The sequence below is a fragment of the Trichoderma virens genome, assembly GCF_000170995.1.
Source record: "Trichoderma virens Gv29-8 chromosome Unknown TRIVIscaffold_5, whole genome shotgun sequence".
NCBI lineage: Eukaryota > Fungi > Ascomycota > Sordariomycetes > Hypocreales > Hypocreaceae > Trichoderma > Trichoderma virens.
Window position 1 is genome coordinate 934,000 of NW_014013744.1, and position 14,712 is coordinate 948,711.

Below are 14,712 nucleotides of genomic sequence, written 5' to 3' on the forward strand. Positions count from 1 at the left end.
GGAACAGGAAGGGGAATGTGCAAGGAGAGCCAACGAATGTACACTTGGGGGGAGTGAATAGTTATTCGCAGGGTGTGAACAATATTTCAATACAATGGCACACCTCGCACGGGGCGTGTCGTTGTTTTTCTTCATATAATTGGGCGTCTATTTCGTAAATCCCGTGACATATTTCGTAGACGAGTAATGGTACCGTCCAGACGTCGATTACAGTGTTAAACGCGAACGATCAAGGGGGAGGCAGTAAGCACCAGAGCCGCAACACCGTTGCCAGTATCCACATTTCGCATTTTAAGAATAGTATCTAGTGATTACTATCGTCGATCCAACGGAAATAAAAGCAACTCCAATAGAAGCCGGTTCCGTGGGAATGTGCTGTGGCTGAGCACACCTTGATCGGAAAACGAAAGCGGACGACCTTAGTGGGAGACCGCAGCGAATGTTCGGTGTGCATTATAGAGCAATTTAGTGTGTATGGAGTATTATAGTACCTACATGTACACAGGAACAAGACTTGGTGATGCCTGAAATCCGCTGACGTCGCAAATACTCGCGACTTAGACACCGTAAACTCCGTATTATATGTGCATTTGTATTCTTGTATACCGGAAAGATTTAACGGATATGAAGATGACCGGATGTTAAATGTCACCACCTTGTGCCTCTTGTGATGAAGGGAAAGGCCGTCTGACAGTGGCCCCCTGAGCGGTTTCATTCTCAAGTAATACCTATATGAAATACCTGTATAGACAAAATAACCCTCACGTGGCACTGCTGTTGGCATGTTGGTTTTGGCATCACAAATACATCCTTTCTTGCCCTTTGTAAATACAATGCGTACGAGTACAAGCATACGTACGTGTGAGAAAGTAGAGGCCTAATTGTGAGCCCTTCCACCACTCCACTGGATTCCTGTCGCCAATCAAGACTCAATCATGAGCTGAACGACTCCACTCTGGGTGCCCAAAATAGCCCTTGCGAGGGGGTCAGCCAGGGTGCCGGAGCCAAGCAGTGGGTGCGATCTGGAAATTTTGGCTTCTTAAAAGCTGACATACATGGGATGGATCCAACAAAGACATATTCGACTGTTGAGACCGAATACGGAAGATCACTTCTGCCCTTGGTCGCCCAGCAACTTCCATCAGGCAAAAATAGAATCTCACGCTTCTCTCTCCATAGCGAGCTCCGTTGAGGAGAGGACGAGACAGAATGGGTGCGCTTACGCCTAGCTACTAATGGCGTGATGCCCTCCAGAGTCCGTGAGGAATATTACACTGTACGGTACTAGCTGGACACGTCCAAGCGAGCCGTTTGTGCGGTCTGCCCATCTGCGTGAAAATCGGTTCGGGCTCATGCAGCTCCTCGCTTTGTTGGCGAGAGCCATTGAAGCTTAGGCCGCGTTATTTGACTTGTCGTGGCACAGGAAAATCCCTAGTGTCTCCAATAAAGAGAAGCAAGCTCAGCTGCTGTTCAGCCGCAAAAGGCCCTGGCCCCCCGCGCGTTTAGGTGCCCACATAATAGGCTGCCTAGTTCCATGACAACTCCTAAAGTCCTCCCCTGGGCTTGTGAGACGGCGGTGGCTCAGTCACCATCTTGTCTGATGGACGGATGAGGCGCCGTGGGCGGCTCGGCTAGCCACGTCTAGCGTCTTCAAACAAGCGGTCTCTGATGTTGTGGGTGGGGATTTGCGCCTTGTATGGCTTAAATGAGTGGGAAGCCGGGGGCTGGGCCGCAGGGCAGACTTGATGAGGCTTAAGATGATTAAATAAATAATCGATCAATAAATAAACCCGTGGTAGTCCGCCTATCGCAAGATGCTTGAGGGAGGGGACCCAAAGCTGCTGACCTGCGAGCCTAAACAGCCCTACCATACCTGAGCAAGCCATCCAACACTTGAAAGATATGCTTTGATAGATAGCAGCTGGCCTCGACACTTCTTCTGCTTTCCTGCATTCCCAACCATAGGTGGAAACGTCCAAATAGAGGAGCTATAAGCTGCACGTCAATCATGGCCAGCCACAGAGCGCAAGCACAGTTCCAGCGTGCAAAATGGCGCCTGCTGCTTCTTGCCCCAGCCTGGTCGGTGCAGCTGACATTGGCGTTCGGATTGCTGGGACTTTTCTCATGGAGACTTGGCGATACTGTCCATCATTTCGAAGCCCGGGACAAGGCTGGTAAAGCTCCAGTCATCGAATATGTGTAAGTACTAACACCCTGGGACCCAAACAACTTAAACATGGATATTGATGATTCGAAGCTGGGAAGCCACCAATATCGCATTGTCATCCGTCGTGGCGATTTGCACCATCTTCGAGATTGCCAGATACTTTGCTGAGTCGCTGACGCCATGGACAATGCTGTTCACCCACGTCGTAAAACTGGCATGCGCATCTGCCATTCTCGCTCTCGACGTGGTCATATATGTGCAACGAAGCGACTCTCACTATTCTCTGATTGGCCTTGGAATGGATGCCGTGCTAATGTAGGTGACTTTGTGTAGCAGTAGGGCCTTGGATTTGCAAAAACTGACAGGTCCATAGGTTCGTTGCCATTTTGCTTGCCATCTATGCCATCCTGGCGTATCGTCGGCTATCCAAATATGACGACTACGCTCATCCTGTCAACGTCAAACCGTACGGCTTCAACGATGGACTGGATAGCGACACCGCATACTCCTCGTTTTCGAGCCGGACAGGATTGCGAAACTCGACTGATAAACGGGGATCACTTGGATCAGAGCGCCTCAGCATTGGCTCTCTCGGGAGAGATCTCTCGAGCCCAACCCTCGCCCCACCGGTGGAACAAAGACCAAGACGCTATAGCCACGAAAGAGACACGCAGTTTGAGGAATACATGGTTCGCAAGACCTCGGGCGGCTATAAATTCGACCCTACCTCGTCCAGCCCTCCTAGCGACTCACTACTGGGAGACTCATTGACCGCGATTGGCGCAGTTCATTCCCGCTCAAGAGGGTCGAGTATATCGCAGACGATGAGCTACACCAGCGACCACGTCTTAGTTTCGGTGCCAGAAGAGGAGGGCGAGATGGTTGAAGTACAAAAGCATGAGATTTTGCCGGGACACGATTCACCCAAGTGAAGGCAACAGCAGGAGACGCTGTGGAATGTCCAGATAACAGAACTGGGCGAGAAACAAGCTCAGCACGCACGTGGAGGAGGCTAGTTGGCCGTAAATGAAGGATACGATACCCGGGTCAGGGAGGGAATTTTGGCCCCTCGGATATGGTGGTGTACTGCACATGGTCTGGCGTTCTGATATGGGTGGAACTTGCGGAGAAATTGATGCTATGAATTTAGAGAGCCGAACTGGATATAAGGATATAGAGTTACAAGGGAAAGCGAACCAGCCTCGTCCAGGTATTTGGCGAGAGCTTGAGTTCCGCAGCCCGACGATGGATATGCATCGGAATTATGAAGCAAAATTTCGTTTAAATACAGCTGAACCTGCCTACTGAAAATTGGGGATCCCGTTTGCTCGCACATGTAACAAGGAAGCGGCATTCTAAGCTAAAGAGCCCACTTGAGATCGTTCAAGATGCACCATAATCATTGGGCTGGGACTCGGGTCACGTGAATCCAGGCCATGACTTCAAAAGCACAGTACAAGTACATGCATCCGCGATTCCTTATTGGCGACGGTTGAATCTGATGATTGATCTCGACGAGGTCCAATTTCCGTGTCCGACTCAATCCTCGGCGTTTCCCGCCTGTTTCCCAGAGCTTCGCAGCTGCTCCAGCACCAAGTCGCCGCCACAAGTTCCCACTTGAACGGCTAAACCACCATCCCACCTTCGCCCAGACCGCCTAGGTAGTTCCTCGAAACGCGCCCAACCAATTCATGTCGAGCGTCGAGTGCGGCTTCTAGCCCATTGTCTAGAGCTGCGCAAGGCTGACGCGTGGCCAGAGGCGCACCCCAAACACCGTCACCATGAGTCGAACACTGCCCGCCCGGCAGGCCGAGGAGCTGTAGGTATATGGCCACTGTTTACAAGGGTGGCGGAGGGGCACAGGACGACTTTGGAGAGAGGCTGGAGACGGAAGACATCAGACGCCAGAGCGGCCTTTGCTAACCGTGACGCTGCTGTGTAGGCACAAGTCGATTATAGCGTATCTCGCGGCGAACAACCTCGCGAATACCGCCACGGTGCTCAGGGAGGAGCTCGACCTCGGGGAAGACGTGTTCGATGCGACCATGACCAAGAAATATGAGACTCTGCTAGAGAAGAAATGGACGAGTATTGTCCGGCTACAGAAAAAGGCATGTCCGTTCACCTTGGCTGCCCAGCGCTTACCCGGCGGCTGTCTAACAGGCGTTGCGACCCCAGATTATGGACCTTGAGACTCGAAACGCGGAGCTTCAGTCAGAGGTTGACAACGCGACGCCCTCGTCGCTCTCACAGAAAAACAAGGACCCCGCCTCCTGGCTTCCGAAAGCACCCTCACGACATACCCTCGAATCGCATCGGGCGTCCGTCACCTGCGTTGCCTTCCACCCGAGATTTACGTCGTTAGCCTCAGGCTCCGAGGACTGCACCATCAAGGTCTGGGACTGGGAGCTCGGTGATCTGGAGCAGACAATCAAGGGACACACAAGGCCGGTTTTGGACCTCGACTACGGCGGCCCCAAGACAGGTATCCTGCTGGCTTCGTGCAGCTCCGACACGACGATTAAGCTGTGGGATCCGGCAGACGGGTACAAGAATATACGTACACTCTCGGGCCACGAACACAGCGTCAGCGCAGTACGCTTCATTCCTTCTGGCGGCACTGGATTTTTCTCCTCAGGCAACATGCTCGTCAGTGGGTGCGGTGACAAGACGCTGAAGATCTGGGACGCCAACACGGGGTACTGCGTCAAGACGCTAAACGGGCATGCGGGCTGGGTGAGAGACGTTTGCCCATCCCTCGACGGAAACTATCTTTTGTCTACAGGAGGCGACCACACTGGCAGACTGTGGGAGCTCACAGTCGCAAACCCCGAGACAAAAGTCACTCTGATAGGCCATGAGCACGTCGTCGGCTGCTGTGCCTTTGCACCCCCTGCCGCGTACGAGCACCTGGCTGCTCTAGCAGGGCTAAAGAAACCTCCGCCAGCAACCAGCACGTCAGAGTTCATGGCGACTGGATCACGGGACAAGACGATCAAACTATGGGATGCCAGAGGTAACTGTATCAAGACCCTTATCGGTCACGACAACTGGGTTTCAGGTGTTATGTTTCATCCTGGAGGCAAGTATCTGCTTTCCGTAGCAGACGACAAGTCGTTGCGATGCTGGGATCTCAGCCAAGACGGAAAGTGCGTAAGAACATTGTCCAGTGCCCACGAGCACTTTATCACCTCCCTGAGGTGGGCTCCAGCAAAGCCCAAAGATACCCCTACAGGCAACGGCACGGCGAATAACGATAGCGAGAATACACCTAGGAGGGCGGCGGCCGCTGCATTAGATATATCAGATGCGCAGATCCGCTGTGTTATTGCGACGGGCAGTGTCGACATGACGGTCAAGATATGGGCAAATTAAGGAGGGCACGGAGGCAGGGGGAGCTATATAGGGGGAAAAGCTGAAGGGTGGAAAAACCTGTCCAAAGTAGCATGCCCATCGTGTCATTAAAGTGACAGGCCCAAACCCACGACTACAACGAGCACATACGCACACAAACGAAGATGGCGGAAGGGAGCGGATGCTGAATACCGTTCCAACGGTGTTATATAATTGATGAGTTGGCTAGCTGAGCGTGGGACTTGGGTTTTTGGTGGACTAGAAGGGGAGAGTTGTTGGGCGAGAGAGCACAAGAGCGCGGGAGCCAAAGAAATTTACCACAAAGTTCATTGCAAGCCATTTCGAATATGCCGTATAATTGTACCCTTTTAGTTTTTTTGTTCTACGACCTCTCTCTTCTGTTATTACCAGATACTTGTATTTATACCCCCTGACTAGCCTTTTGTGTGATTCCTCAAAGGCCGTCAAGGGTCTACGACTCAGCCGCATAGCGTCGATGTTCATAACAACGTCAATTTACTAGTCTTAGTTACAACGATATCTATTCAACATTGTATAATTGGTCATAATGTCCTACGGCTCGGCGTAACCCATTCCGTATGCATTTCATGATATTGCTCACAATTTTGCAATCCATTTCTGAATAGTCTTCTGAATCTGGTCGCTGTTCTTTTCCATGAAAAACATGTGGCCGTTACCGTGGATTCCCGCCTTTGCAAGTTCAAGGTGGGTGGTTTTAGAACAGCCCGCCTGCTTGAGGTAGCTCACTGTGCAGTAATCATAAGGCGCGTGATAGGATGACTCAGAAGTGACAAGCAGAATAGGCTTGCTAGCCAGATTCGAGAGCTGTCGTGGCGCTGGCGTAGAGGCCTGGAGCACACAATCGGTATGGTTCTGATCAGGAGCAGGATAGATCTGCTGCACGAGATCCACAGCGGGAATGGTGACAGGGGGGTTGTAGGTGAGCTTGATGTCAGCCAGTCCCCAGGCACGAGCGGCAGCGGTGCTGAAGATGGCTTCTCGGAAAGGAGGGCCAGTGGGCTCCAGCAGGATCAGAGCCTTGGTAAGCTTAGGGCGAGCATCAGCAATGACAATGGGCATTATGCCGCCCTGGCTGTGGCCAACGAGAATCACGGGCTTGCCAATCTTGTCCAGCAACGCCGCACCAGCATTCTGAACCGTGGTTTGCTGGTAGACGGCGTTGCTAATGAACTGGACGTTGGAGCTATAGAAAGTGTCAAAGATGGGATCGCCCATGGTGCCATTGCCTGGCCACTGCGTGTGCAGGGCAGCCTGTGGCCACAGATTGTAGTCCTGGACGGCGGTGAAACGCTGCTGGATTATTTCAGCCGAGTAAGTGGACGGCAGGGCCGCCATGTAGGCGGGCTGCCAAGGAGAACGCGCTCGAAGCGTCTGATCAACGATGTAGATTTCATATCCTTGGTCGAGGAACTGGGATGCCCAGCCGCGACTGCCATCCGGCTTGTTCAGAAAATTCTAGATGCAGATGAGCCATGAATTAGCGAGATTCTCTGTCTGTTGTGCAGGGATTGGTTGGTTGGTTAGTTGGTTGATTGTTGGGGCTAGCAGTATATCGCATATACTATGTGTTCAGGGCATTTCGCTTCAGCTCGGAGTAGTAGAACAGCAGCAACTAGTGCCAGTGCTGCAATACGAATGGAAGATACAAGGTGATGATTATATATACGGAGATGTAAGCAGCTTACCGTGCCTGTCTGGGCCTGGCCGTGGATGAAGACAATGGGCGTTGCTCGGCTGACTCCCTTGGCCGGCTGAAGCCTCTCGACATACATCTGCTCGCGAAAGATGTGGCCACCCGCTCCATCGTCTACATAGCCACCACCAGTGTAGAAAAAGGTACGGATCGCAGCCACCTCGGACGAAGCTGCTGACACGCTGCCGGAACTGGCAGCAGCATCGTCAGCATAAGCACGGCCCAGAACAGAAGCCAAGAGGGTGGTAGTCGTGATGAGCCGCATGGTGATGTCTCAGGAGCTCCAATTGGGGACCAGCCTGTTGGTGTCGGTGTGGGCAGGATCGGGTTGCTTGTAGTACTCGTACACGACCGGATCAGTAATTCCTGCAGCACAAAGCAGTACCAGCAACTTTGAAACGCCTTGGTGCTCCTGTTTCTGTCTCGAGGGTTGCAATTGAGCGGGATTTCCACGTGGAAACGCGCGAGTGTGGCGGCCTAGAAACCTGGAAGGAGACGGTGGCGGACGCCGTGCGGAAGAAGGAGGGAAGCAAGCGAGCGAGCCCGTCTAGCCAAGGTGTACCTACCTATAGCCAGGTCAACAGGAGCGAGCGGGAAGGAGAGCTGAAGCTGGACCTGGACCTGGACCTGGACCCTCGACGTGGCCATGGCTCGCTCGCTCATTCCTTGGCCGGGGCTTTCCTTTCCAGTTCCAGCATGGCGGCCTCGAGGCTGAGCAGGTTCTTCCCTGGGACCTGCTTTGGCTTCCATCCCAAAGCGGCGATGTCGACGGAGCTGTTGGTGGAAGATTCGGCTCCATGCCCCCACAAAGCGTGCGACGTCTGGCGGCAGTCTCATCCCGAGTACTATGTATGTACCATATATGCGCTCCGCCGTACGGAGTACCGAGTATGGAATCCAAATGGATGCTTCTCAACGGCCATGGAAGTATTTGCGATATCCTGCAGTGACAGCTGCCAACCTCCCAGTCTAGACGTTGGACTATACCAAGGTGGTAACCTCCCGCATTGTTAGCCGACATTGATAGTTTCAGCGCCAATGATGGATGGCTTACCCATGAAACAGCCACAGCGGCCTTCTCCAAAGCAAGCCAAGTGCCGGGATGAGGATCCAGGGTCAAGAAATCACGACACCGACTTTACAAGCCGCGGAAATCTCAAGGCGATACGAGAACAGTAGTTCGCGCAGCTCGTCTTTACTAATAGCGTGTCAACTAGTCTTTAGTCTAAGTCTATCTTATACTATTTCGTACGTGCCAGACTCTATTATACCGCCCTAAGTATATACGGAGTTGTCACTGCCACCATTGGGCGAATACATACCATACAGAATATACTCGTAGTGCTTGGACTTGCGCTCCTCTCCTTGCTACGAAATTAGAATCGCTCTGTCATCAATGCATTGCGCAAAGATCCTGGAAGTCAACACCTGCAGGATCTCCTTGATTCCCGAAATACAAGCACCCTGCCCACCAAATCTTCCAGGCGCCTAGTTTTATCCCTGACGCCCAGATATGACAAGAGACATGGGTCGGGCTCATTTTGAGAAGCCCGGTCGTGATACTAAAGTGTTAGTGTTGGTGCTAGCTCTCCCCTAAGCGGCATTTCCACATGAATGCTACTCTGTTTTTACTGTCACGGCACATGAGTCCATTTACGCCCAGCTGGTTGTATATTCGAAACATTTCATGCTGACTAACAACAATGACTTGCATTAATTTTACCGACTCGATCCTGCATATGCCAAATCGTTGAAGAAATATGACCACATGCCTCGTCAAGTCGGGGAAGAAAACATGGCTTTGGCTGCGCTTCATACCACACTGTATCGACCCATTAAAGACGGCTGCGGCCCGTAGTAGCCCTGGTTAAGCTCTCTCAATACTTAAGGTCTTACTGGCTAGTTGAGGTTATTTTTCTTAGGGTCCGGATCTCGCGGGGAAGCTGATGCCAGTCTTCCGCGGCCACTTATACGGAGGAATTATCTCCACGCTCCGTATTCGTCGCCCCCCAGAGCAAGGACTTTCGCTCAGCTACCAAGTACTATGCCCCCTCAATTACAATTACGTGATGCCTGTAGTTATGGCCCATCCCCTATGTGGCCATAACTGTCTGATTACTATCTCGCTTCAGACGCACAAGATCCTTGCAAGACTGCAAGCTCAGCTGCCGATGCTAGTATGGAAGGGTATCATGCTGGTGAAAAAGGTAATTTCTGTTCTTATGCTTGAGGAGTCCTTATTGATCGCCAAACACTCCACTCTTTTAATCCGCCTCAGCCCACTGCTGGCTGACGATCAACTAATGGACGTGTGCTCAACTTTACTCGCACAGCTGGCTTGGCTCACCTGAATCATCACAGCAGTTGCATTTTTTTCACAATTCCTCTCCCTAAAACGCATCACCTTGATCGCAGGTCGACGATATAGGATGCTTGCAACGACACCAAGGTAGCCATGGATCCCACACTTCTTATCCATTGGCTGTTCAGCTGCCTGGCTCTCCTCATCATGGGGATTAGGCTTTGGGGAAGGAAATATGTTCGACAGGCTTTCAATCTAGGCGACTATCTTACCATGGCCGCTTGCGGGTGTGCTCTGATTAGACTTGGAATGATTCACGTCGTCCTGACTTGGGGAACGAATAACATGACTGCTGCCATGCGCCAGGATCATCATTTTACCCCCAATGAGATCTACCAGAGGGAGATCGGCAGCAAGCTTTCCATCGCTAATCGCGTATTCTACAACTCCTAGTCAGTATTCCCCATGTCTGTTCTATATACCAGATCTAGCGAGTGATACAAAGAGATTAACAATGGTTGTCGAATCCAGCCTGTGGTTACAGAAGCTCGTGCTATTGGACCTCTGTCGACGACTCATTCGCGATTTGCCGTTTGAAAAGTGGCTTCTTCGGTCCTATCTTTTCATCTTTTTCGTTACCTATACGATTGTCCAGGTCTTTACTTTTAGCGAGTGCAAGCCCTTTCACCTCTACTGGCAGGTTCTTCCTGACCCAGGTATGGATAAAACCTATTGTCCACTGTTGGGCTTCCATACTTAGTCTGACTCTCGATATAGGCCCGTGTGCGCAAGCTCAGATGCAACTTATTGTGCTTGGCGTCCTCAACATTGTGACCGACTTCATGCTGCTCGTTATGCCGATCCCAATCATCTTCAAGCTCAAAGCACCCATGGCTCGAAAAGCCCAACTGCTAGGGCTCTTTACCCTTGGTATATTCATCATAGCTATTACTGTCATCCGACTGCCAATCAATTCCTCGCACCCATATAGCCAAGTCAACCGTACGACCTGGGCAAGTACCGAGCTCCTGACGGCTGCGATTGTCGTCAATGCACCGACACTCTATTCATTCTGGAATAAGAGGCAGCGGGATAAATCGACGCCTCGACCAGCGCAAGGCGAGAGTGACAAAGCTGATGATCGAATTGTCATGGAGACCATAGGCGGCAGTACTAATTCTAATAGTGGAGGTCCAAAGCGCAAACCGACCGGAGGCATTCAACAGACAAAGGAGGTGATTGTGTCTGAATATAGAAAGAGCGGCGACTATATAAAACTGGCCGACGAGCGAGATCATACGTCGCAACATTCAAGCTAGAAAAAAAGGGGGGAATTAATTTGGGTTAGAGCATAATGATTTCAAACACGATTTATCTGCATTTTCTCTACATTGCGAACATCGCCCTTCACATTATTGCACACTCATCACCACGTTGTGCATACCAAGGTACATGTATCTTGAATGCTCGTCAAATTCTAGACAAAAACAAAAACTTTCATCGAAACATGGCGCTCACGCTCATCATGAAGCATATCTTACTCTTGCCAGTAGGGCGGGACAGATGGAGGCCGGGACACTCTCCTGAGTCAAGGCTTTCCTCAACCACGTCTAATATCTCCTGCTTCTCGTCTTGCCGCCTTTCCAGCGCAATTTCCCAACCCACTCTGCAAACTTCCTCACCTCTTCCTCCTCCAACAAAAGCTCTACCGTGTAGTAATGCCTCGCCAGATCTTCATGGTTCTTGAACCGGTGCACAAACCTATGACACGCGCCACACAGCCACGCCACGTTTTGCAGATCCTCCTTACGGTGCCATCCGCGCTTGACGGCCTTATCGTGCACAAATCGAGGAATGAGGTGGTGATATGACAGAGGGATCCAAGACCGCTCACAAAGCTCGCAGGCATCCGTGCGAGTGGACGGCGTGGCTGGCGGCGGCTCAATGAGAGGGGTAAGGTATCCTGTCAGGATGGGGAGCAGGAAAGCTTCGGGTGTGGGCGGGAGATGCGAAGGTTGAGTCGGGTCCGGAGCGATGAGGTTGTATGTGATGAGAGTCTCGCAGATAGAGGACGGCAAGTCGAGCTTCGACAGGCTATCCGGCGTCAGTGGCAATGAGTACTGCGCCTGCAGTTCCTCAGACTCCCTCCACGAGCGGTAGTCCAGCTCCTGTAGATCCTGTGGAAGATTCTGAAAGATGCCGTCGGCCAGGTAATCGATAAAGTCGGCGAGCTCTTCGGCGTCCCGGTCCGGATCGGGAGCCGGGGCCGGGATTGGAGATGTTCGCCCCGCCTTGGCTCGCCTCCTGCGCTTCGGCTCCGGCGCGGGGACAGGCTGGAGAATCGTGGCGGAGAGACAGTCGCGGAAGAGCGGGTAGTTGAGGCTTTCGTCGTCAGACATGGTCACCTTGATCAGTGACTTCTCCGTCGTCGGATCAGTCGGCAAAGTCGGGTATTGCAAAAGTGCTGGCGGTTGACAAGATACTGACGTGATTGGATGGCCACCAGATTGGGGAATTGTCTGTTGCCGGTTTAGGACCGCGGATAATTGTTCTACAGATGATGCGCTACAATCGTGGGGTAGAGAGATTATATAACATAAGAAAGGCAGGGTCTCGTAACCAGTGGCATACGCGATAGAATCTCACCGAATCCTGTCGCGATTCATATTCTGTGTATCTTGTTGTGCTCGCCAATTGCATCCCCTTGTCCAAATCGCTGCAGCTTGCATACTAGATCCGTTGCCGCCTGACTCATCGGCATTCATCTAGTCGCATATTACCCCGGACAGCTGAAGCCATGGCTCCAACCATCATTGCATTTGACCTCTATGGGACCATACTTTCCACCGATTCCATTGTCAAGGCATTGGCTGGCTTGTTTGGAGATGAAAAAGCCAAGACAATTGCGACGCAAGCGCGGCGGTATCAATTGGAGTATACATGGCGGATCAACAGCATGGGTGAGTCTTACTCCGAGACATTCGTTGCAGAGAGGCACGAGAACACATTTTGTTAATAGAATAATGATGATGCTTTTTCAAGGCATGTATCAATCGTTTAGTGAGTTGACTCGATGGTCATTCCGGCATGCTACTGCTGAGGTTGGCGAGAAGCTGTCACCGGAGCAAGAGGAGATGATCATGAATGCCTATAACGGCCTAGACGCGTTCCCAGAGGTGGAAGCAGCGCTCAATCTCATCTCAAAGACCCCTGGGGTCGAGGCATACGTCTTTTCCAATGGCACTGAGTCGATGATCGCATCGTCGCTGAGTACTTCGCCGTCACTGGCCAGGTCTAGTTCCGTCTTGCCGGCGTCGCGGATTGTCAGCGTAGATCCCCTGAAAGTGTTTAAGCCCGATCGACAGACGTACGAGCACTTTGCAAAAGTAGCGAATCTGGAATCTCAGCCGGGAAAGCTGTGGCTGGTTTCTTCTAATCCTTTTGATGCTCTTGGTGCGAGGGCGGCGGGCTGGAGGAGTGCTTGGGTCAACCGGAGTGCAACCTTGGGCTGGATTGATGGTTTAGGTGGTGCAGTTGGTCTGAATCCGACAGTGATTGTCAAGGGCGTGGATGAAGCCGTGGCGAAGATTATTGAGGCTGATGTCCAAGGTGAATAGTTGAGTTGATGTTGATATTAATAGTAAGAATACTAGGCAACATACTCATATTTGAGCCTTTCCCTTTTGTTCTGATATCTGTTAGCATCGCGGCTTTCTCTAGTATTTCCTACTATCGCCGTATTCATTCAGTGCATAAGCACTGCTATTTATTTTAAAATGCGAGATCTTAGATATGGTGTTGAAGCTTGACAAGTTCATCGGTGTATCCTAAGGCTCCACAGGGCTTGCAGCGGCTTACAGCGACATCCCCTGCAGTTGCTCTGCTATCGATACGCGACGCATTTTCAACAACCTCCCTCGCGCACCTTGCTAGCTACAACCAGTATCAATCCCCAATCGAACCAATAATCTCTCCATTATTCGTACTCTGAATCACTGCGAATCACCAATCTAATATCAATCCCATTGCACCCACAGCCATGGCCTCCAAGGAGGAACACGGCTCTTCTCGTCGACACCGAGACAGGAACGATGATTGTGAGGCTCCTCCGAGACATGCACAGAGCTGTAGATTCTAACATTAACAACAAGCATCCCGTCGCCACCGAGACGAGAGCCGAGAAAGACGCAGGGACCGCGATCGAAGGCGTTCCCGAACACCAGAAGACAGCTCCCGCCGGAATCGTAGCCGTGACAGGGACCGAGAGAACAGACGGCACCGACATCGCGACCGTAGTGGCGACCGTGATCGAAGACGCAGACGTTCACCGGAAGAGGCTGATAGCCGTCGGCGCCCGCGCAATCATCGGTCTGGAGATGAAGATGCGGAGCGTGACAGTCGCGCGCTGGCTCGGCGGCGAGAGAGCCCTGTGAGGAGGTCGGGACCATTGCCATCTCAGGAGGCTTCATTTGCGGTCACCACACAGGAAGGCGGAGACCCCGAAAAGCCGAAAGAGAAGCCTAATATAGGAAACACAGGCCGGCTAGCTGCAATGTCCAACTCAGTTGCCCAGGCGGACGGCTCATCAATCGTACTCAAGTATCACGAGCCGGCAGAGGCGCGAAAGCCGCCCCCACGCGACCAGTGGAAGCTCTTCGTGTTCAAGGGCAGTGACATAATTGATACCATCGAGCTCAGCGCAAGGAGTTGCTGGTTAGTAGGGAGGGAAATGGCCGTTGTTGACCTCGCCGCAGAGCATCCAAGCATCAGCAAGCAGCACGCCGTCATACAGTTCCGCTACACCGAAAAAAGAAACGAGTTTGGCGACAAGATTGGCAAAGTGAAGCCATACCTGATCGATCTAGAGAGCGCTAATGGGACTATTCTAAATGATGAGAAAGTGCCTGATAGTAGGTATCTCGAACTCAGAGACAAGGACATGATTATGTTTGGACATAGCACACGGGAATATGTCATCATGCTGGCTCCAAAGGACTAGGGAACACCTCTGGGCTGGAATACTAGAAGACGATTTAGCACTGCCGCGTATGGTAATCGCATACATACGACAAAGAGGAACCGGCCGAGGTAGGCGTTGTCGGGCGCCTGCTTCGGAAATCTCTGCAGATGAGTACCTTGTCCATGTGCGACGGG

At 51.9% G+C, this 14,712-nt stretch overlaps 8 protein-coding genes across 8 annotated transcripts; 6 read left to right on the forward strand and 2 right to left on the reverse strand.

Annotated features, from left to right (window-relative positions):
* Positions 1-2,008: 2,008 nt before the first annotated feature.
* Positions 2,009-3,060, forward strand: TRIVIDRAFT_16551 (uncharacterized protein; the record flags this gene model as incomplete). Its single annotated transcript, XM_014101961.1, has 3 exons — positions 2,009-2,199; positions 2,258-2,482; positions 2,541-3,060. Coding segments are annotated over 3 exons (936 nt in total), but the record flags the coding sequence as incomplete, so codon positions are not given.
* Positions 2,704-3,450, forward strand: TRIVIDRAFT_215821 (uncharacterized protein; the record flags this gene model as incomplete). Its single annotated transcript, XM_014102260.1, has 1 exon — positions 2,704-3,450. A coding segment is annotated over one exon (255 nt), but the record flags the coding sequence as incomplete, so codon positions are not given.
* Positions 3,451-3,948: 498 nt separating this feature from the next.
* TRIVIDRAFT_190487 (uncharacterized protein) lies at positions 3,949-5,542 on the forward strand (the record flags this gene model as incomplete). Its single annotated transcript, XM_014102261.1, has 3 exons — positions 3,949-3,986; positions 4,110-4,278; positions 4,346-5,542. 3 exons carry the CDS (start codon positions 3,949-3,951, stop codon positions 5,540-5,542), a joined length of 1,404 nt encoding a protein of 467 aa, XP_013957736.1.
* A 597-nt stretch (positions 5,543-6,139) lies between these two features.
* Positions 6,140-7,521, reverse strand: TRIVIDRAFT_37774 (uncharacterized protein; the record flags this gene model as incomplete). Its single annotated transcript, XM_014102262.1, has 2 exons — positions 6,140-7,018; positions 7,249-7,521. 2 exons carry the CDS (start codon positions 7,519-7,521, stop codon positions 6,140-6,142), a joined length of 1,152 nt encoding a protein of 383 aa, XP_013957737.1.
* A 2,190-nt stretch (positions 7,522-9,711) lies between these two features.
* TRIVIDRAFT_55967 (uncharacterized protein) lies at positions 9,712-10,877 on the forward strand (the record flags this gene model as incomplete). Its single annotated transcript, XM_014102894.1, has 3 exons — positions 9,712-10,010; positions 10,090-10,274; positions 10,336-10,877. The coding sequence occupies 3 exons, from the start codon at positions 9,712-9,714 to the stop codon at positions 10,875-10,877; spliced, it is 1,026 nt and encodes a 341-aa protein (XP_013958369.1).
* A 291-nt stretch (positions 10,878-11,168) lies between these two features.
* TRIVIDRAFT_36801 (uncharacterized protein) lies at positions 11,169-11,957 on the reverse strand (the record flags this gene model as incomplete). Its single annotated transcript, XM_014102263.1, has 1 exon — positions 11,169-11,957. One exon carries the CDS (start codon positions 11,955-11,957, stop codon positions 11,169-11,171), a length of 789 nt encoding a protein of 262 aa, XP_013957738.1.
* Positions 11,958-12,355: 398 nt separating this feature from the next.
* TRIVIDRAFT_55965 (uncharacterized protein) lies at positions 12,356-13,175 on the forward strand (the record flags this gene model as incomplete). Its single annotated transcript, XM_014102264.1, has 2 exons — positions 12,356-12,518; positions 12,601-13,175. 2 exons carry the CDS (start codon positions 12,356-12,358, stop codon positions 13,173-13,175), a joined length of 738 nt encoding a protein of 245 aa, XP_013957739.1.
* Positions 13,176-13,597: 422 nt separating this feature from the next.
* On the forward strand, positions 13,598-14,557 carry TRIVIDRAFT_55964 (uncharacterized protein; the record flags this gene model as incomplete). The annotated part of the gene is made up of 2 exons (XM_014102265.1): positions 13,598-13,655; positions 13,710-14,557. The coding sequence occupies 2 exons, from the start codon at positions 13,598-13,600 to the stop codon at positions 14,555-14,557; spliced, it is 906 nt and encodes a 301-aa protein (XP_013957740.1).
* Between the last annotated feature and the right edge of the window lie 155 nt (positions 14,558-14,712).